Here is a 21,745-nt window from a genome sequence, read left to right on the forward strand (position 1 = left end):
GTTGAGATTTGCCTGGATTGCAATATACTTTCCTCTTAGGACTGCCTTTGCTGCATCGCAGAGATTTTGGATTGTTGTATTTTCATTTTCATTGGTTTCCATATATTTTTTAATTTCTTCTCTAATTGCCTGATGAACACAATCATTCCTTTGTAGGGTGGTTTTTAACCTCCTCATTTTTGGAGGTTTTCCAGACTTTTTCCTGTGGTTAATTTCAAGTTTCATAGCATTGTGATCTGAAAGTGTGCATAACATGCTCACTCTTAAGGCAGTCCCTGGCAATGGGAGTGATATCACTCTATTAGATAATTGGGTTGATTCCTGGATCCTGGATAGACAATTTATAATGTCCTGTGGTGTGGAGAAGATTGTGTGCAGTTTCAACATGCCTAAGGAGCTGGTGGGATATGAAGGCAGAGGTATAGTTAGAAGGTTACATGTACGAGTCCGGATTCTGAAAGGAGAAGGGGAGGTTTCATTATCTGATGTTGAAGCTTTTAAAGAACCATTTGGCAGGGGCAACTAGGTGACTCAGTTAGTTGGTTGAACTTGTCTCTTAATTTTGGCTCAGGTCATGGTCTTGCAGTTTTTGTCTGGCCCCACATTGGGCTCTGTGCCGATCGTGTGGAACCTGCTTGAGATTCTTCTCTCTCTGCCTCTCCTTACCACCCCCTCCCCCATAAATGACTTTAAAAATAAAAAAATGAACTTTAAAAATAAAAAAAAAGTCTGGCAGAGGCAGTAATGCCAGCAAATACTCTAATTGCTCTCTGTATGCCCCAGCTCCCTTTGAATTAGCAGAGCTATGCATGTAGTTATGTTCAATATAATGTGAGGGAGGTAATGCGTTTTTCTTTGAGTCCAAGGTAGTATAAGTTTGGCACAGGATTCTTCCTATTTTTCTTCCAAAGGACGATAGGAGGCCATGGATTCTAGATGGGCAGCCATAAAATGGAAGGGCCTCCGTAAGCTTGGGTCCCTGAATGACTATAGAACTAAGCCCTTTGCTGACTTGTGCAGTCCATTTAACAGGAGTAAGGAATTTTGTTATGTTTATCCACTGACATTTGGAGTTGTTACAGTAGTAGCATAAGCAATATGTACCTCTTCATTGTTCTTTTTTTTAAAGCAAACTTTTCTCGAACCTAGGACTTACTTCTTTGCCTATTTACCCAGCACAGCATGCATAGAATTTTATTTTATTAATGTCTCAGGGATGCCATTATAGATCTGCTATTGTGCTGGTCTGTCATTTCCAGTCATCAGCAATGCCACTGGGGCTTACTGAGCTAAGTAGGATTGTTTGCTTGAAGAAGATTAAGGTAGTAAAATGTATTGTCTAAAAAGGCATATAATGTGAATTCATGTAAGTAGACTAATGGGCTTATGGTAAATTAAAATCAAGGTTTGGTAACTTGATTTTGTTAGAGATATCAATACTATTAACATTTTCCCCCAGGGTATATATTATAAAACCATTGAATTCATTGAGGTGCCTGGGTGACTCAGCCAGTTGAGCATCCAGCTTCTGCTCAGTTTATGATCTCGCAGTTCGTGGGTTCGAGCCCCATGTCAGGCTCTGTGCTGACAGGTAGCTCAAATTCTGGAGCCTGTCTTCGGCTTCTGTGTCTCTTTCTCTCTCTGACCTTCCCCTACTCACGCTGTTTCTCTCTCTCTTAAAAATAAATAAGACATTAAAAAAACCCATTGTATTCAAGTTATATACAAGTTATATCAGATAGTTCAAGTTTAATTTTTTTATTAGCCATGTATGATAACAGATATGATAGAGATCTATTTAAACTTTCTGAGGAATTATAGTACAGTGATAGTTGAGAAATGAAATAGCATTAAGAATCACAGATTCTTATGTCCAAGGAGAACCAAGTAACCTGTCCTTCACTAACATAGGTCATCACAAATAACCCACTCATACCCCATGAAAATTCTTGTTGGTTTGGAGCACAGGTCAGAAAGTAGTAGGGTCCATGCTTTCCCTGGCCCACAGTGTTTTTTACATAATTGAAATAGGTGACATTTAGACATCAGGAGATTTAGGAGCATCTAGGTGGCTCAGCTGGTTGAGTGTGTGACTTTGGCTCAGGACATGATCTTGTAGTTCATGGGTTCGAGCCCCACATCAGGCTCTGTGCTGACAGCTCAGAGACTGGAGCCTGCTTCAGATTCTGTGTTTCCTTCTCTCTCTGCCCCTCTGCTACTTGCAGTCTGTCTCTGTCTCTCAAAAAATAATTAACATTGAAAAACTTTAGAAATCGGGTGATTTAACAAAAAAATCTGGCTCATCTTTTAAAATGGGAAGATGCAAAATAGGTCATAGGTCTAACAGGAGAACAAGAGAAACCTAATGGAGTACCATGGGGAGGGGAAGGAGGAAAGTGAGCTGGGGAGAGAGAGGGACACAAAACCAGGGAGGGGGAGAGGGTAGGAAGGTGGTAATAGAGGAGGGCACTTGTGGGGAAGAGCACTGGGTGTTATATGGAAACCAATTTGACAATAAACTGTTAAAAAAAAATAAAATAAAATGGGAAGATGCAGGCCCCTGAGCCTGTGCTAGCCATAGGCTAGAGTGGAAATGACAGAACTTAGGCTTCCCACTGTCCACAGCCCATACTTGGCCCAACTTGCCTCTCATTGTACTTCTCCACTTCAGACATTTTGGTTGGAGAGTTTCTTTATCCATTAATATGCAAATACACCCTGGAGAATGAATTGTGTCAGTGATTTAGAATTTACTTTTATTTAAGGAACATTGACTCAGTTCATTTATTCTGATGAGCAGATTCCTAGAAGATATCATTTTTTGTATGAGTTAAAAGAGACTGTGTAGATGGAGCGGCTCTACTCTGATATACTAAGTGCTGAGTAATTGGAAAGTCTTAGATGATTGTTGCGGCTCCTATCGACTTTGTTTATCTCCTTCAATCACAGTTATTTTAATAGTGCTTCTTAGATTTTAAGTGCTAGATTCAAATATTTAAAAGTGAACAAGATACAGTTTGTTGGACATCAGGAGGCCACTTCATTGGTGGGATTGGAAAAACAAGCAAAGAAATAAGTACTATAATGTTGCCAGGACAAAGTGAGAATGGGAAGGGGAGAGGGAAAGGTGACCTCTGACTGGGAGGGTTGGGAGAGTGTTCAGAGTGGAGGGCACATTTGAGCTAGATTTTGGTAGATAAGGGGGAGTTCTCTGAACTTCTAGAAATAAATTAGTTAAGCCTGCGTATGGTGTGGAACAGTTTGAAGCCCCTAACCAGTTATTCTCAATATGATATAGAAGGTAGTCCTTGCCCTGCACAGTAGTGTGGAACTATAAAAATGACTGTGTAAGCTGAAACTGCAAAATGCTTTCAGTAATCATTGGGAAACTTGAATGAGGTGCAACTTCTAAACATTTTTGTGAGAATATTAAAAGTTTCTGTCTGTGATAAATGTATAGGAAAATGAAGAAGATACTAAAGCTAATATTTAATGTACTGTATTTAAATGTTAGAAATATTGAGAATGAATGTTTCATTTTTTTGTAAAAAACTTGTCAAGAATAGTTGAAACTTGGGGCACTTATGTGGCTTAGTTGGTTAAGCATCCAGCTTCATGTCAGATCATGATCTCATGGTGTGTGAGTTCAAGCCCCACGTCAGGCTCTGTGTTGACAGCTGGGAGCCTGGAACCTGCTTCAGATTCTGTCTCTTTCCCTCTCTGCCCCTCCCCTGCTCACACTCTGTCTCCCTCAAAAATAAATAAACATTAAAAAATTAAAAGTAAAAGAATAGCTGGAACAGTACTGACTTTTTTTATTGTATAGCTTATGATATTGAGGGAGCATATTTTCTGTCTTGGTAACCATAAGTCTGGATCCGACCCCAAGAGATCATCCTTTGTACTTTCAAAGTTGTGAAATATCTCCCAGAGTTTCTTTAATGTATTAGTGTTTTGCTGGCATCAGCTCCTCTTTGTCACAACCACTTTTGTTATTTAAGTTGCTAGGCTTGTATGCACTGAGTTTCCTCTGGCTGCATATCATAGCCTCTCTAACAGTGATGGTATCTTCACTCCTAGCGTCCCAGATTCTGTACCCCTGACATTTGACTCAAAATTCACTTCTAATCCCACTGTTTGTTTGCTGTACTTTCATTGTGGTTGGCCAGTTTTCATTTTGATTATCTATTTTTGTAAAATGTCCTCGTTTCTTACCCTGGGATACAAGGATTCAATACAATTCCTTGATTTGCCATCTGTGCATGATTACAGATGAGAGGTGTGACTTTGAAAGAAGCGGTGTGGCTGGTCAGTGATGATGCACATGGTATATATGTAGTGATTTGTATGCTGAAGAGCAGGCAGCGGAATGCGTATTTAATGCAACTACTCACAGTTAATGTACTTTATTAACTAGAATGTAATCTTGTCTTGTTCAGGGATTGGCACCATTTACCTAAGCTATGGCAACTAAACGTTATGCCTCTTGGAACTGTGCCAAGCCAGGATGTGTATGTGCCTGAACATCTTGAGTGGGTTTGTCCTGCCCCTTTTTTGGAAGTTCAGCTTCTGTAGCCTGGCCATTGTGTCACTGTGACAGCCAAAATGCTTCCGATATGCTGCATATTTGCATGGAGGTGGTGATCCTTTCCTGGATTGAACCATTCTGGGGCCGTCTCTGGATTACTCTGTCATTAGTTAATCAGAGTGTCGAGGGGCGGCCACTCTGCTGCTATTGAGCACTTCAGTGTTCATGGTGTTCAGATGAACCCCACTCCCCCATAAGTATGTGTTATTTTTCACTTACTTTGTAAGCCAGGTTAGGGAAGCAATTGCCCTTGCCAGGGAGTCATGTAATTTAGATTCTAGCTGGACTTTGCCACATGCCATTCTGCAAAATAGATTTCACTTATCTGATTTATAAGATTATTGTGAGGAATACATGGGAAATGTATAAGAAGATTAGAAAAATGTGAGGAATTGTTCTGGAGATGACAAATAACTGAATCAGTGAGATGCATTTCTTGGATTTAAAATGAAATACAACAGAGCCTTCTAATGTTTCAGCAAAGTAAACATCCTCAGCTTTTAGACACCCCCTCGTGTGAGAAGTTCACTGCTTTCCCATCTCCACTTTTCAGTGTTTTCTAGTTGGCTCTTTTCTCACATAGCAACTTTCATGGTGAAATGCAACAAATTGACTCACAATCCATTAGTACACAAAGTAACTTGAAATAGCCTACTCCATGAGAATAGACCTTATTTCTTTACCAATAAAAGGGAAAGAGAGCCACAAATGAGCTATTTTTTTGGTGAAGTGGGCTGCAGATAGCTCCCAGGTGGTAGCCATTTTGAATGATGAATTTTCAATAGTTTAGAGTATAAATGTCAAGTTAGAGTATTCAGTGCTCTTTTCCTGGCCCAAGAATAAATATTTCGAGTAAAGTCAGCATAAATAGCCTCAAATAGATTTGAGATGCTGTTTACTTACCTGTGGATTTTTAACTTTATGTATGGGTTGAAGAATTTGGTGAAGTGAGCATGTTAGTAGAATTGTTGGTTTGGCAAAGGTTTCCGTCATCTGTAAGATATTATCCTATAATTGCTACAGACTTGCAGAATCTGTAGTATAGTGAACAGTGGTAGATATGTTCTCTTTCCACATGGTGCACTAATCTGGAATTTTTTGGAAATGGAAAAACATTTATTATGACTTGAGCATTGAAGAATGTAAATAATTATTTTTTTAAGTCATGGATGAAACTAAATGTAGAATTGGATTAGATTTTAACTTATTTATTTTATTCTAATTTTGGCAAAATATTTTGGTTAAGTCAAATTACTTAAACAATTCCTTATAAATCTGTTGTGAAATTTTTTTCAATAGCTAATAGAACTTTCTTCCAATTAAAAAAATATCAAATTCCAGCCCATATAAACATTGTGCTCGCTTGCCATATCTCTTCTTCTCATACTCCTCATAGAAACTAAAACCAAATATACGATTCCATATTTATTAGGCACCTTTTTAATATAAAGAAAACAGTGCTATTACTCTAGATCAGGGCACATTATGGCCTGTTTGCCAAATACAAATATGAATTAGGAAGTTAAGATATTAACAGAGCTGTTACCACCCACAGCATGCTATCTTCATCACATTTTTCATCATGAAAAAGTAACTTTTATTTATTTTTTGTATTTTAGGAATATTTTAAAGTTTATTTATTTATTTGAGAGAAAGAGAGAGCACATATGAGCAGGGGAGGGGCAGAAAGAGAGGGAAACAGAGAATCCCAAGCAGGCTCCATGCTGTCAGTGAGGAGCCTGCTCAATCTCATGAACTGTGAGATCATGACCTGAGCTGAAGTCAGATGCTTAACCAACTGACCCACATGCACCTCTGCGTCAAATAATTTTGTTACTGTAAATATTTCTGTTCATCAGATCTGAAATTAGCATATGAATTAAGTTACATTTCCATTATAAATCCTCTGTTAGTAGTGAGTATAGTATAGCAAGTTTAACAACATAAAATATTTTTCAAAAAATTGTATCTTTAGATAAGCTCCTCTAAAATCTCCTCTTTCCTCATGACATATAGAATTCCTGAAAATAACTAAAGAAACCTAGCTGAAATTGGTAGAATTGAGAAGACATTCTCTTGAGAGTGGAGGCATCCTGAATTTGAAATTGACATATTTGAATTGGCTTAAACATACAGCACCCAGAATTATGACTTAGAATAGTTAATATTTAAGGTGTCATTTAGTGTTTACTTAAAATGATTCAGTAAATATTTGAGCTTTGATTTTTACAAAGGTAGAAACTAGGGCAATGATATTAAAAACAAAAACAAAAAAACTAGCTGGAACTCATTTCAGGATTTTTCTCCCTGAGACAGAAGATAATCATTTTCTTGTTGGTGGTTTTGTGGTTTGCACACCAAGGCATTTGCTTAACTGACATCATAATGCATGGAGTCCTTGCTCAGCAAGGAAGCATTAACCATTTTAAGTGTGTTTCCCAACTTACAGTTCAAATTTCACACCTCTTATTTGTTTGAAGAGAGGTTGGTCAGAGTTAGCAGTGAATTGAATTATTCCTTAAAGCAAATTGAACATTTTGGACAATATCCTGACTTGCTTAAGAATTAGGGCCTGACATGGGTTTCTGGAAAGTGATTTCCTTGTAGAAATTAATTGGATTGTGGGAAGTGTATAGTGTTCTTTTGAAAAGGTGTCAGTGTTTTTATCCATTAGGAGATATTTAAGATTAACTGCTTGTGTGGTCCCATTTCTGTGATTTTTAAAAAACGTCACTTTAATACTTAAGTTTTTTTTTTTTTTTAGCCTATCTGGATTTTGTGAAGATGGTAAGAGCTTCTGGGATAGTTTGTCTCTGAATATCTCCTATCTCAGTGTGCCAACCGTTTAGATGCCACAGGAACTTCTGGCCAACAACCCAGTCTAGTCAGTGACATTTATATAACTTATATCTATACTGAAGCTCTTATTCAAGGCAAAGACATGGCGTCTTTGAAATGGAAAGTAAGTACTTAGGTCAGGGTTGTCTGGAAGCCCTGGAACATCTTTTTAGAAATATATGTAACTCCTCTGTAAGCTTTATAGTCCCCCCCCCTATTTTTTTTTCTTCTAGGAGAAATCCCAGCTTTCCTTCTAATCTCCTTTAGCTACTTTATTAATGTACATCATCCAGAATAATGAGTTAATATGTCTTTAAAATATTAAGTGTGATTTAATGTGTTTAGAAAATGATTCAAAATTAGTAGTGTGTTCTTTGGTTTTGTGAAGGTAGAATCAGGGCCATAATAAGATTTTTTTTTAAAAAGCTAGCTGGAAGTCACTTTTTGTTTTTTTAGACATAAGAGAGTCATTTTCTTCTCAGAGGTTTTGTGGCTTCTTTGATTTCAGCCACAGCTTATGGACCTCTCCTTTTCTAGGTCCCTTGATTTACCTTCCTATTTGTCTTGATGCCCATTTAGGACATCTTTTTTTAAAATAGCTTGCTGGACACAGAGCCTCTCACTTGCTTAGTGCCCTAATTTCGGCCTCTGCATCCCATAGTCTATGTCCTCATCCCATAAGCAGGTCTTATGGTTCAGCCCCTGCTCAGGTAATCCAGATTCAGTCCTGGCCTTCCTGGACTGTCCTTCACCTACACAGCCACTGGAGAAATGTTCTTCCTCCCCACCCTGATTATAGGCTCTTTCACACTCTACTGCTCCATAACTGGCTGAGGCTAAAACCACCTATTAGTGTGCAGTGTCTGTGCTGTAGGAATTGACTTGGAGTCATTGGAGGTGATAGTTTATAAAGCATCATTGATAACTTCCTAAGGGGAATTTTGACTTTATAAAAGTGAAATAGGTATGGCCTCTTCCTATTTGTAGTTACTTTCCTGGTTCTTAGAGTAGTGAGTGAAAGCCAAGCATAGGTCCTGGATGGCTTTGATTTGTGTCATGTTCTTCAAGTCTATATGAGCATGTCCATGTGCACATACATAGGAGAGTGGAGAAGACATGAGACACATTTGCTGTCCTGGATTTATGAAGTGAGCCTTGAAGCACCTCAGCCACACTGAATCAGCCTCAAATCCTCTGGAGTACTGGGCTCTCCCTCCTTCTGGACCTTTCTACATGTACTCTTCTATCTGGGATTCTTTCTCCTACCTTTTCTCTAGCTAGCCATTTCTTTTCCTTCAGGTGACAGCATTAATAGTTATTTCCTTGGGATAACTTTCCTTGACTGCCCATGACTGGGCTAGAACTCCCTCTGTACACTCTCATATTGTCTTGTCTCATTCTGAAACTTGACACACAGTACATAATGTTGGGTTAACCTGTCCTCTCCCTTGAGGCCAGGAGCTTCTGGAGGGAAGCACCATCTTGTTTGCTGGCATATCCCTAGTTTCCAGGACAGGGCCTGACCAAAAGTAATCAATATGTAATTAACACAGAGGTTAATATTATCTAACAACCACTACAGGCCGTGTTCTGTGTTTGAGGTTTTCCACATGTTTTCTTATCAAAACCTTACAATAACTTTGTGAGTAGGTGCTAATAATATATAGGATAAAAGGCTGATAAAAGTAATTTGCTCAAAATGATAGCTAGAAATTAGCAGAGCTGGTATTTGACTACTTCTCTTAATGACTAGATTACATACAATGCTGAACAAATAAAGGGATGTGTGAGAAGGCATCCATTTGGAGCTCTGCTTGGGGACTGCTGCCTGGTGAATGACCTGTGTAGGTGGCCTTGACTGGCCACACATGATATTCAATGGAGTCACTTTTTTTCTATTCATAGAGGGAAGTTCAGCTATAGCTGCTAGGTTCTGATAACTAGCACTTTATTTTCTCTAAAAGGTTTGATATTTACTGCTGTTCAAAGAACTTTGGAGATCATGTGGTGTGGAAGATGAAACTCTGGTTTTAGAGTTATAAATGCTAAGCTTGGGATGGTCTCTCTCCCCCTCAGAGAGAGTGTTGAGGTGGGTAGGTTGTGGAGACTCTGGACTGGTGGGCGGCTTAGAGGGAATGTGTGTAAAGGAGCATTTTGACTTGATGGCGATTATTTACTATGGGGATATTGTCTCTGGCATATTATTTTCTATCATGGAGCATCTATTGATATTTAATAAAGAGATAATATATGTGCAGGGTGATTTCTTCGAACTTCTGCAAATGATTAAGATTTTAGAAAGTTATGTCTTGTCACCATATGTTGACAAGGAGGCTTCTATTTTATAGTGTTAAAATTGTGGCACCCAACATAATTTACTGGATTAAATGGCCAAATTATTTAATTCAGAAAAAGAAAAGTATGCAGATTATAATGTTCCCCACCAACAGCATTATAGTAAGGTCTCATTTTTCCATTTTATGTTTTTGACATAAAGCAACTTAGGGGAAAATTCTGAATCAAATTTTAGTCATTTTGAAGGTGTATATATGTGTAGTAGCTGGAACTATAGGTGATAAAATGTGACCAATGAGAATTCTCCTAATTGGAGCTGCCTGCCTTCCTTCAGTGACTGTTGAACTTACTCAGAAGTGTACTTTTACTTGGCTTCAGGACTTAAGTAATTTTATAGATTATATTTTAGGAAACTTTAATTAACCACCTCCCTTAACTGGACCTTTCAAGATAGTGGCTGTGAGCTGCCCTTGTGAGCAGATCTTGTGCCAGCATCTGGTTTGCTTTTAAGCAGTTGGCTTTTTTATCAGTGTCCCTGACTGGACTGTAAGTTTGTGGGCACCAGGACTTGTATCTTATTCATAGCTGTGCGTCCTGACGCTTGTGGCACCTAGGTAGGCTCTTGCTAAATATTATAGAATGTTAAAGCCACTTGCTATGCACAAATATTAAAGCATATATACGTTTTAAAAAGAGACCCTATGTTCTGTATGGTTTGGTCATTAAAATATAGTCTTTGCAAGCAGCTTGGCATTTTTATCCCCACTCTATTGCTACTTAGCTGTATGAGGAATAAAGAAGTATACTTTATAAGCATGCTATGATGATTTGTTTACCCAAATATATCCTGTGCTTGCTGTGTGCTGGATAGAGAGGTTACTTTTATTTTGCAGAGACAGATTATAAACAGGTAAATACAGAAAATAGGAGAATTTCAGACTGCATTAAGGGGTAGGAGGGAAATCACAGAGATATGGGAAGAAGAATCCTGATTGGGGTCATATGGGAATGGAAAGGGCGAGTGAATGTGGACACAGAGGCCCTGTAGAGGAGGAGCCTGCTGGGCATGTTCCTGGGAAGCAGAGGAAACTGAAGAGGATAGTATTTATTTTACTATGAAATATGGATTAGAGTTTACAATTTAATGGTGAAGACAAGTAAACACATTTAACAAGGACAACATGAGATGGGAGAGGAAGCAGGGCCAGGTCTTAGAGGGTCGGGATAACAAGTTCACCTACTTTTAGGGACAGGCCAGTACAGTGACTTGGTGAGAACTGTGCGACCTCACTTTTGTTTTTCAGTCTTTACTAGAGATACAAATGTATAGAGAAATATTTCTCTGAGAAAAATAGCAGTACAAACACCACGATAAATGGCAAGTGAGTAATACAAACATGATGATAATGGCAAGTGACTCTTGACCTCAGTATAAGAGATCCTGTGGGGGTTGTGGGGTGTAGCCCAGAGCTTCCCTGGGCCTGCCGGAAGAGGGCATCTGGTCCTCAGTGCCAGCCAAATGTTGCCATGTGGGCTCCGAGTGCTAATCTGTCAAGTTTTCCAGAGAACCAGAATGTGTGAAATTCCCAGAGTTAAAAATGATGGCTCATGTTTTAGAAACCTTGCAATGGGTAGACAAAGTGCATCTATGGGCTGCCAGTTTGAAACATCTGCTGAAAGTTCTTTTATGCTGTGTAAAGTGGGATTAAATGAAGTACGGTGCAGGTTAACATGTTAACCATGTAGCTTTATGTCCAATATATAGACTATACTGGGGATAAAGGTACTTTTTATTAATTGCACTGTGTTTCATTGTCTTCACCTTTAAGCTGTTTAGTTAACTAACTCTAAATCCATATTAAAAAGTATGTATTATTCTACTCTATTTGAGGTGATTAGTATATGCTCATTGCTGTTATTTGCCTATTAATTTGTTTAGTTATTTGCCCTATCAATTTCTTTGGTGAATTCTGTATTCATAGTGCAAAAGCAAACCTTAATCTAGTTTTATTCATGTGATGAAAGAACAAGGTGTGAACATTTTTTGGTTATTCTTTCTTAATTGCCATCTACTGCCTTTGCTCTGTGGTTGTTGTTTCCCTCACTTGTTCTTGCACCTTAGCACGCTTGGGTCCAAGGCCCCCTGGCCTGTGTAAACTGCAAGGAAGTGGAAAAGAACTGGGGCAGAGATGCTATTTTGCACAAGGCGAAGGATGACGGGAATGCAGCCTTACGACATAATGTCGTGTTTAGAGGTTTTTCATCAGTTTTAATGAAATACAAATGTGCCCAGAACAAATTATTTTTTTTCCCAGAAAAAAATCTTCATTTAATATGGCCTAGCCCACGTAGTTTTGTATTACAAGGATTATGTTTGGTGTGTTGCAATCTGTTGGCGATGGTGTTAGGGAATTTTATTCAGCACAAGCATCTCTGACAGTTCTGGCATCAAGTGGGGTCAATTACTTGTTCATGTACTTTTGGTCTTGTTGTCTCTATGCTAAAATTCTGAAGCATCACGGAGAGGAACACTGGGAGTAACAAAATATACTTGAATATTTTTAATAGATTAAAGGCTTACAAAAATGAATCTGTCTTTTCACCAAGTTTTTCTTTTGCATTATTTAAAGATGAGATCATTTTATCAACATGGGGCTAAAGACTTGAAAATAATTTTTTAGAAGAATCTTAACTGTAAATACAAGCTCTTAATTGAATCAATATTTCTGTCTCTTAATTTTTGTTACAGATCATGGAGGAAACAAATACGCAGATTGCTTGGCCATCAAAACTGAAGATTGGAGCCAAATCCAAGAAAGGTAAATCATGAGAGATGGTGCAATTGGTAGCTTTGATAATGGAGACTGGAATTACTGGAATTACTGGGGGGAAAAACCTGGAAGTTTGCCAGGGAGAAAATCAACATGTATTCTTATCACATATGTCCCAAAATATTTGTGAAATAGCAATAATTTGGAAGGTATATCATAATTAAAAATTATGACTTTTATTCAACAACCAAAAAATTAAATATTTTATCATACTGGAAATGTTTTTATAGAAGATGCCATAGCAAATTATGATTTCAGTGATGCCCTTTCATTTGGTGGCCATGAGTCATGGTAGCTCTACATGTAATAAAGTGTTTTCAATACATAAACTTTCAAAGTTTATACTGTAGGCAACTTTTTTGTACCACAGATTTAATAGCTATTTTTTTTCTCTCCAATGTGATACAAACCATAGGTTTCCTTTCTTGCACCCTGTTTCATTTCACCTGTCAGACGGTGATGGATGCACTACATTTCTTTTAGGCTAAGCATTTCCCTTGGGTGGCCTTTCTTCTGCTGTATCCTAAAACACTCTACCCAGTGCATGGATGGTCAGGATTGGAAGCACAGGCACCTTGAGTTTTCTTCCAAGGTTACATAGTATTTTTAAGTGACCTGCCAGTATGTATTTCATGGATAGTTTCCCAAAGTATAACCTTAGTCTCAACAAACTTTTTTGTGTATACTTCATTAAAAGATACATGGAGTCATTAGTAGATAATTGAGAGATACCATCAAATAATTTAAAACAATGATTATGCAAGCTGAACATTATCTGTTGTGGTCTAGCTCTTGTTGCTGTTTGGTTTCATATTTGCTTCCCCTTCTCCCTATGACTTTTATTGCTAAATAATAATAAACATTGCAAGATTTCTCAATTTCTTTTCTTAGTTTAGATTGCCGCCTTTTAATTTCATTTTATTAGTTACTCATCACATGGAATGTAAATTATTCTACGATTGTTGTTGTGAGTATTGTTAGCTGGACTTTGGTGGACTGATTGTGGTGGCAAGAGTTGGGAAGCTTGTGTTCTCACCAGTCATAAAAAGGCATAATGGATTTCCAAGTATAATTACATAGGTCTGTGTACACCTTGCATTTGCCAAGTGCTGTAGGGTATATGCTCAATCTTCAGCTCAATGTTGAGACATTTTATACTCATTATGCTGAAGAAGAAATGACTCATTAATGGATTACATGCCTGTTTGGTTGTTTGCTGCCATTTAAAAATTCCTAGCCTACTACTTGAAAAAATTGGAACTTGAATGTAAATTGGATTTTTTTCCCTAATGTCAGGTATTATTACTTAAAGAATATAATGAACTTCATTACTATCCTAATAAAAATGTAATTTGATGAGATTCTAAAGAAAATACCCAAGGAAACATGAATATTAAAATAATTCAGTATAATTTTAAATGGCTTATTCTCTTGCATTACCCATGCTATATTTTTCTACCAATTATCACAAGAAACTGGGAATTGATTAATTTTTTATTCAAAATGTGGTACAACTTTAGAGATATTAGATAATATGGAGATAAATATAAGAGGTTAATGTTTTAGTTTCCAGTCATTTAGACGTTGGCCACACTTAACCCATTTAGAATAACCAACTATATTCCACATTTTGATTATAAATTTTGCTTTGAGAATAAAAATATTTCAGCAGTACATTTTGAGGGCATTTAGCATAATTTCCCCATGGTTAAAGTTAACCTTTGCAATTGTGCCTAAGAATTGATCCCTTCAGGCCTATGTCTACAGGCATCATTTTATTTTCCTATTACTTATGAAGTGCTATGAATGTATACAGTACTGTATGATGAGCAGAAATGTGCCAAAAGAGAGATATTGAGCTCAAGGAAGAGAGAAAAAAATCAAAAGTTTTCCTCAGAGGAATTTACTATTCAGAATTTGAGTTGCTCTTATTACTTAAACACACAGCTGCTGAATCAGTTCTTGGCTAACATCTCTGATATGTGTATTCCTATATTAATTTTTAAATGTTTAAATTCAGAGATGAAATTTGTTTGATTATAATTTGTAATAAGTAGGAATAAAATGAAAATGGCAGGAGGAACTTTCGAAGGCAGTTCTTTCATTTGATGTAGGTATCTGTCTCTGAATGTTGTATAGAAAACAGTTGTTAGTCTTTATTTTAAACCTCCTTGATTCTAAACTTATTATTGAAGGGACCCAAGAATATAAATGTATCTAGAGATTTGTACCATGTTTTGGATGGTTATTAAATTCTAAATCCCATGGTGGTGTGAAGATTTGGAATATGCAGATAATCCCCAGATGATGCTGCAGAGACAACATAGCCATTGATTTGTGTTGTATTTCACTCTCTAGACTTTTGATCTTATTGATTGAATATATAAGCCTAGAGAGACATTTTTTCATGGCTACTGCTACCAGTCTGCCCCTTTCTTTAAGCCATCAATTCTTTTTTAGAGTGGCCAGTAATTGGCTGCTTTGGTTGAAGTGCTGGTAGGGTGCTGCCTAGTGGAAAGGCAAAAAGCCAACTACCTGAATTTGCCGTAACTTCAAAAATTCAGATTTTTCTCTGGAGATTCTGGTTCAATAGGTCTGTGGTGAGACTGGGAAACATACAGTTAACAAGTTACTATGGTGGCTTTTATGATTAAGCTGAGTTTGTAAGCAAAAATCTCACTGTTTGACTTGGAAATATCATGACTTACTTACTGAGAAGACAGTGTGTTGAAAGGCAGTGGGTGATGATTTCTATTAAAAAACAGGCAAAAGTCCTTCAACGGTTAGTCCTTTTTTCTGGATAATGTCCATCTTGGTTTCTAAAAACTGCACTTTTATGGATTCATTAATTTTAAATTTCTGTCATCTTAGCATGAATAAGCTTGGAGTGGTGAACCATTGTTCAGTGCCTGTGTGAAGTATAATTTTGGGTAAATTTGTCCCTCTCTCTAACCCTCATTTGTCCCTCTCTCATCCTCTTTTATTCCTCCATTCCTCTTTAACCATAAGGTATACAGTGAAAAAAATGTATTAGAAGTATTGCCACTTAGTAAGCATGACATTTTGGGGAAGGGCATGTTTTATCATACAAAACTAAGGACTATAGAACTTTTAAAAATTCACAAGCATTTGAAATTATTAGAAAATTGAATTCTCATTAAAGCTAGAAAGAACCAATAATTTAAGATTCAATAAAATGGACATTCAAGTAGGCAACTCTAGAGTTGCCCTAATGGGAGTCATGATTAAGAAAAATAAAACAATAGATATACATATATATATATATATATATATATATATATAGTATTTCTTCTGTATAGCATACATTTCTTTTGAGTGGAAGAAAATAACAATTTTTCCAACTCTTATGTTCAGAATACTAGAGCATTCTGCTTTGAATACAAAAATCAGAGGTTGGCGTCTCTGAGGACAAAACTTAAAGATTAAGGTGTTTAGTACTGTAAAGCCTTACTAACAGAATAACTTCAGGCATGCATTAAAATTTTGAATATGCTCTTCTGAATCACAGACCATTTTAAAGTAAATGCAGCTTTATTACAGTACAGATAGCATTTTGAACAAGTTTGACTATTTTGCCAACTAGAAGTCCTGCCAGACCTGTCTTAATAGATAAAAGTGATTTATAATGAGAATTTATCACACTGTTATGATTGTGCGGCATGCAATGCTAGATGAGTTTGTTCTCTTAATTAAGGTAAACATTTTTCTTACAGTCTTCTTTTTGCCCTTCATTTGCTCATCAGTCTCTTTCTTCCTAGACTGGCAAAGTTGTAAATGTGGGTGAAAATTGTTTAAGTTTTCATGCCAAATTCCAAACAAATGTGATCAGTATTAGTGAAGCTTTATTGTCTTTTGTTCTGGGAAGTTGTTATCTTACAGAGTTTAAGTGATAGAAACTGTTTATTTTGTGACAATTCTGGATGCCTCAGAATGATCAGAAATGAAAGGTGTGGCTGAATTGCTTGATGTCCCCTGGTTTCAAGGAGATTTTACACCAAGTTTGGCTGTTCTCTTCCTCCTGGAATAAACAAGAGTTTTAGGTTTTATTAGTTTTGGTTGCAATCCATAAGAACAAGTGATATGTAATAGGAAATCATAGGTTGAGAAATTGAAGACTGTTCACTTCAGTGTTGAGCATATGTACATTTTTGTTGAGTATTCACATTGACCTATTTGAGGCTTTTGACACTGTACTGCTCAAATGGGCAGAGAACAGAGAAGAGGCCTGGCATGGTGTGCTGTGCTACAGTGTTTCCAGTGGTGAGTTGTGACCTATTAGTGTCTCAAAAATTATTTTAGTCATCACAACCAGCATGTAAAAAAATACAACTAGATTAGAAAAGAAAACAGAGTACGAGAGTGTTGTTTTATGTCATATATGTCACTATATGTATATGTAAACATATAAATATTACTAGGTCATGGTGTAAAACGAATGACAAAGACAGTTGGAGAACAATGTTCTAGGTGATCAATTCCCCAAAGGGTAAAGAGTATGTGCGTTTTGTTCATGACTGTATCCTTAGCACCGTAACCAGTATATAGTCGGCACTCAGTAAATATTTGCAGATTTTCTGATACCTCCATTCAGCTCAGTCATGGTTATAGTGAAACCACAGGGACAGATGGAGATGTAAACCACTAAGCTGTGTGGTGTAGTAGAAAGATTTAAAATCATGGCTCTACACAGGAGTGACATTTACTATTTTGAAAAATGCTAATGATGTCTTTCCTAGAGACCTTTTAAATGAATGGATGTGAGACATGATTTTTGGCTGACATCAGTGTGGCTGAAGCTCCTGTAGGTGGTTCTGAGTAGTAGAAGGAAACTTAAGAGAAATGACAAAATGACCTCATTTTTGTCATTCATGGGGCACCTGAAAGAAACTCTTGCCTTTTCTAGTAAGCTTATAAATGAAACTTAATAAGATGCAGCCTCCTAATTGTCTTCTAGCCAGTGTTGTTTTTGTTGTGGCTGTTTTATTTAAAACAATTTTTTAAACATTTATTTATTTTTGAGAGACAAAGCACAAGTGGGTTAGTGGCAGAGAGAGAGACACACACACAGAGAGATTCCAAAGCAGGCTCTAAGCTCCACGCTGCTAGCACAGAGCCAGACGTGGGGCTCAAACACACAGACAGCGAGATCAGGACCTGAGCCATAGTCAAATGTTTAGCTGGCTGAGCCACCCAGTTACCCCTGATGTGGCTGTTTTAATTAGTGTTTGGTTACACAGTTGACACATCACTGATAATATTGAATCCTACTGTTTGTGGAGATTCAGCTAGGGCCACGTACTGTGCCAAATATTTTACATACATAATGTTATTTAATGATCAGAGCAACCTATGAGTTAGATGGTAATATTTTCAGTTTACAAGTAAAAAAACTAAAGCACATAAAGTAGAATAACTTGCCCAGGGTTTTATGTTTAATAAGTAGCAGACCCCAAACTTGAACTCAGGTCTATTTTCAGAGCCCCAAATCGACCTTAATGTCTTTCCTTATTCCATGGTTTCCTCAGATCTAGTATTCCTTCAGTGACCACTGCCATGTACAGCTGATTATAATCAGTACCTATAATAATCAGTTTCATAATGCCTCAATCCTTGGGAATTACAGTGATTTGAAAGTAGGCTAAATTAGGCATATCCTTACTCTTGTAACACCTCCTGTTTTAGGGAGAGTTAGACTTAACAGTTAAGAAAAACAAGAAACCATTAATAGTTGTATACATATTTTATTTATTTATTGTTTTAACATCTATTCACTTTTGAGAGAGAGAGCATGAGTGGCAGAGGGGCAGATAGAGAGGGAGACACAGAAGCAGAAGCAGGCTGCAGGCTCAGCACAGAGTCCAACATGGTGCTTGATCTCACGGACCAGGAGATCATGACCTGAGCTGAATTCGGACATTCAATCAACTGAGCCACCCAGGTGCCTCTGTATACATATTTTTAAAATGCCTGCTTCTGAATTTTAACTTTGTATTTCATATCTTGATGTGCCTCTTTCCTTAGGAAGACACTTTTTGATTTGTCAATAAACTAAGATGAATTTAAAAGGAAAATTATCTCAGAACATGTCATAAATTATTTGGAGGATTTTCGCTTGTGTTTTTGCTTTTCATTCTTTGATAGCAGTTTCTTTGAATGCTCAATAGCCATTGTATTTCTGCTGGGGAGAAAGATTTTTTATTTAATATATATGTTTATATTGTTAATGTGACTGATTATTAGTTGGTCAGTGCTAACTGGGAACCAAGAGTAGTAAATAATTCAGCTAACGAACTGGATAAGTTGTATGCAGTATACTAATAGTTACTCTAGACTATCTTCGGATATGGTCTAACTAGGACTTCTCAGAGGAGGATGGAAACCTGGGATATTTCTATTTCCTAAAGTTCCCAATATAGTTAACAAAAGGCTTATAAAATTAATGTGTATTTTAAATATACAATTTGTCAGTACATCTCTTTCTACACGAATGACCTCATTTGTAGATAGTGCCAAACATCGATGAATACGATGTGTGCTCACACACACAGACACACAACACCTACACCTGTGCGCCATGTGCATGCATGCGCACACACACACACACACACACACACACACACACAATCCTACAAGTGAAGTGATTTATGCACTGTGACACATTATCAGAACTAAGGACCCAAGCTTGGGTTCATTTCTTGATCACTCACTGGCTCCTCTTTCTTCCCTTCTGCAGTCCCCAAGAGTTGGCTTACTCGTTCATTTCATAACTGCTGCAGGCTAGCTGCTGCTTCCAGTCGCTCCTCTCTCTCTTATACCAGGGCCACAGTGGTTTTAGCTTTTCAGTTGTTCTCTAAGTCTGAAATAAGCAAACATATTTGGAAAATTTTTAAAAGGATTTCCAATTAATTAGGAAACAAATTTGGAATGGAATGGATTGGTAGGAAAGTAAGTAGAAAAAGTGAAAGCATCAAGAGAATGAGAACACAAGACAGAGACAGGGAGAAAATATTTTCACAGGCCCCATATGACAAAGGACTATTACCCAAAATATACAAAGAACTTTTAAAACTCATTAGTAAGGAAATGAACAACACCATTAAAAAATGAGCAAAAGACCTGAAGAGACACTTCACCAAAGGAGATAGACAGATAGCAAATAAGATTATGAAAAGAGGTCCCACATCATATGTTTTAGGGAATTGAAAATTAAAACAATGTGATATTACTGTGCACATTATTAGAATGGCCTAAATTCACAACATTAACAAGACCACATGCTGGCCAGAGTAACAGAAACTTATTCCTTGCTGATAGAATTATAAAATGGTACAGCCTCTTTGGAAGTAAGGTTGGCAGTTTCTTATAAAACTAAACATATTTTTACTACACCATGCAGCAGTTACACTCCTTGATATTTCCTTAAATGAGCTGAAAGCATATGTTCACACAAAAATGTATACACAGATGTTTATAGCAGTTTTATTCATGATCGCCAAACTTGAAAGCAATTAAGATGTCCTTCAGTAGGTGAATGGATAAATAAACTGTGTCCATCCATACAAAGGAATATTACTCAGCACTAAAAATATGAACTATCAAGGTATGAAAAGACATGGAGAAACCTTAAATGCATATTACTAAGTGAAAAAAGCCAGGGCTTATACTATGAATTCCAACTATATACCATTGTGGAAAAAGAAAAACTACAGAGATAGTGAAAAGATTAGTGATTGCTAGGGGTTTGGGGGAAAGGAATGGTGAATGGGCATAGCACAGAGAAATTTTTAGGGCAGTGAAACTATTCTTTGTGATCTAAAATGGTGTGTTTGTGTGTGTGTGTGTATGTGTGTGTGTGTGTTTGTTAAAATCCTTAGAATAGTTTTTTAAATTTTTATTTAAATTCCTGTTAGTTAACTATAATGTAATATTGGTTTCAGCAGAATTTAGTGATCCATCACTTACGTACAACACCCAGTGCTCAATACAAGTTGAGCCTAGAGCCCCTTAATGCCTAGAATATGTTTTGATGTTGATATGATACTGGTGGTGGGGAAGGCGGTTCCCATGTGTGGGGAAGAATGTATGGAAACTCTCTGTACTTTAAGCTCAGTTTTGCTGCGAATCTGAAATTTCTCTAAAAATTAAAGTATATTTTACCAAAAAAATAGTCCTAGATCCTGGGCACAACACTTCAGTCAGCATCTTAGTGTGTATTACATGAAAAGATAATCGTATAGGATCCCTGGTAACTCCTTTAAGTGTGAGTTTAACAGGACCATAAAAATCTCTGAAGAACCAATGAAAAGGTTTGTGAAAATATGAAAGAAAGATGGTTAGGGGTTCCTAGGTGGCTCAGTTGGTTAAGTGTCTGACTCTTAATTTTGATTCAGGTTATGATCTCATGGTTTGGGAGTTTGAGCCCCATATCGAGCAAGCTCTGCACTCTCAGTGCTTGGGATTCTCTCTCTCAAGAAAGAAAGATGATTAAGCAGTGAATCCCACTGTTATTCCTCAAGAGGTAACTGGAGTCAAATCTTGATCTTCCATCTCTCTGCCTGCCTCTGTGATCACTATCTTTCTTTTTTGGATATAATCATCTCCCTGTCTGCCTTTTTTCATGAACAAATGTTTTTAAGTCCCTTTCCTTTAGTGAAGAAAGTGCCATCCGAAGATTCCATCTTCTGTTAAGTCCTGTGAGGAGGAAGGATGAAAATACTTTGCCTACCTTATAATAGGCATTGTGCTAGGTGTGTTACCTGTATCTCTTAATCCTTGTAATAATCCACATGAGTGACTATTATTATCCCCAGTATACACATTAGTAAGTGATGTGGAGAGATGATGTAACTTCTTCAAGGTTAAAGAGTTTGAAGTGTTGGAATTAACATATAGTCTTTGATTTAAAGAATCAAGGTGTTTTCCATTAGTCTATAGCATGCACATAGGTTGCTAAACAAGGAATGTTTGGTCATCAAAAGAAGGAATATTCACCAACACATTCACTTAAGAAAACTCAGAATATGTTTCTTTTTTGTTAAACTTTATTCATTCATTCATTCATTCATTTTTCTAATTTAATTTTTAAATTTACATCCAAGTTAGCATATAGTGCAACAATGGATTCAGGGGTAGATTCCTAAATACCCTTTACCCATTTAGGCTATCCCCCCAC

The 21,745-nt window shown here is 37.0% G+C and overlaps 1 protein-coding gene across 1 annotated transcript in view; it reads left to right on the forward strand.

The window, feature by feature from the left end:
* Positions 1-21,745, forward strand: part of BICC1 (BicC family RNA binding protein 1) — a 307,521-nt gene that overhangs the window by 168,930 nt on the left and 116,846 nt on the right. Inside the window, exon 3 of the mRNA XM_029931720.1 lies at positions 12,471-12,540. Within this exon, the coding sequence (XP_029787580.1) occupies positions 12,471-12,540 (70 nt within the window). The remainder of the gene's footprint in view (positions 1-12,470; positions 12,541-21,745) is intronic.

Source organism: Suricata suricatta, chromosome 2, assembly GCF_006229205.1.
Source record: "Suricata suricatta isolate VVHF042 chromosome 2, meerkat_22Aug2017_6uvM2_HiC, whole genome shotgun sequence".
NCBI classification, from domain to species: Eukaryota; Metazoa; Chordata; class Mammalia; order Carnivora; family Herpestidae; genus Suricata; species Suricata suricatta.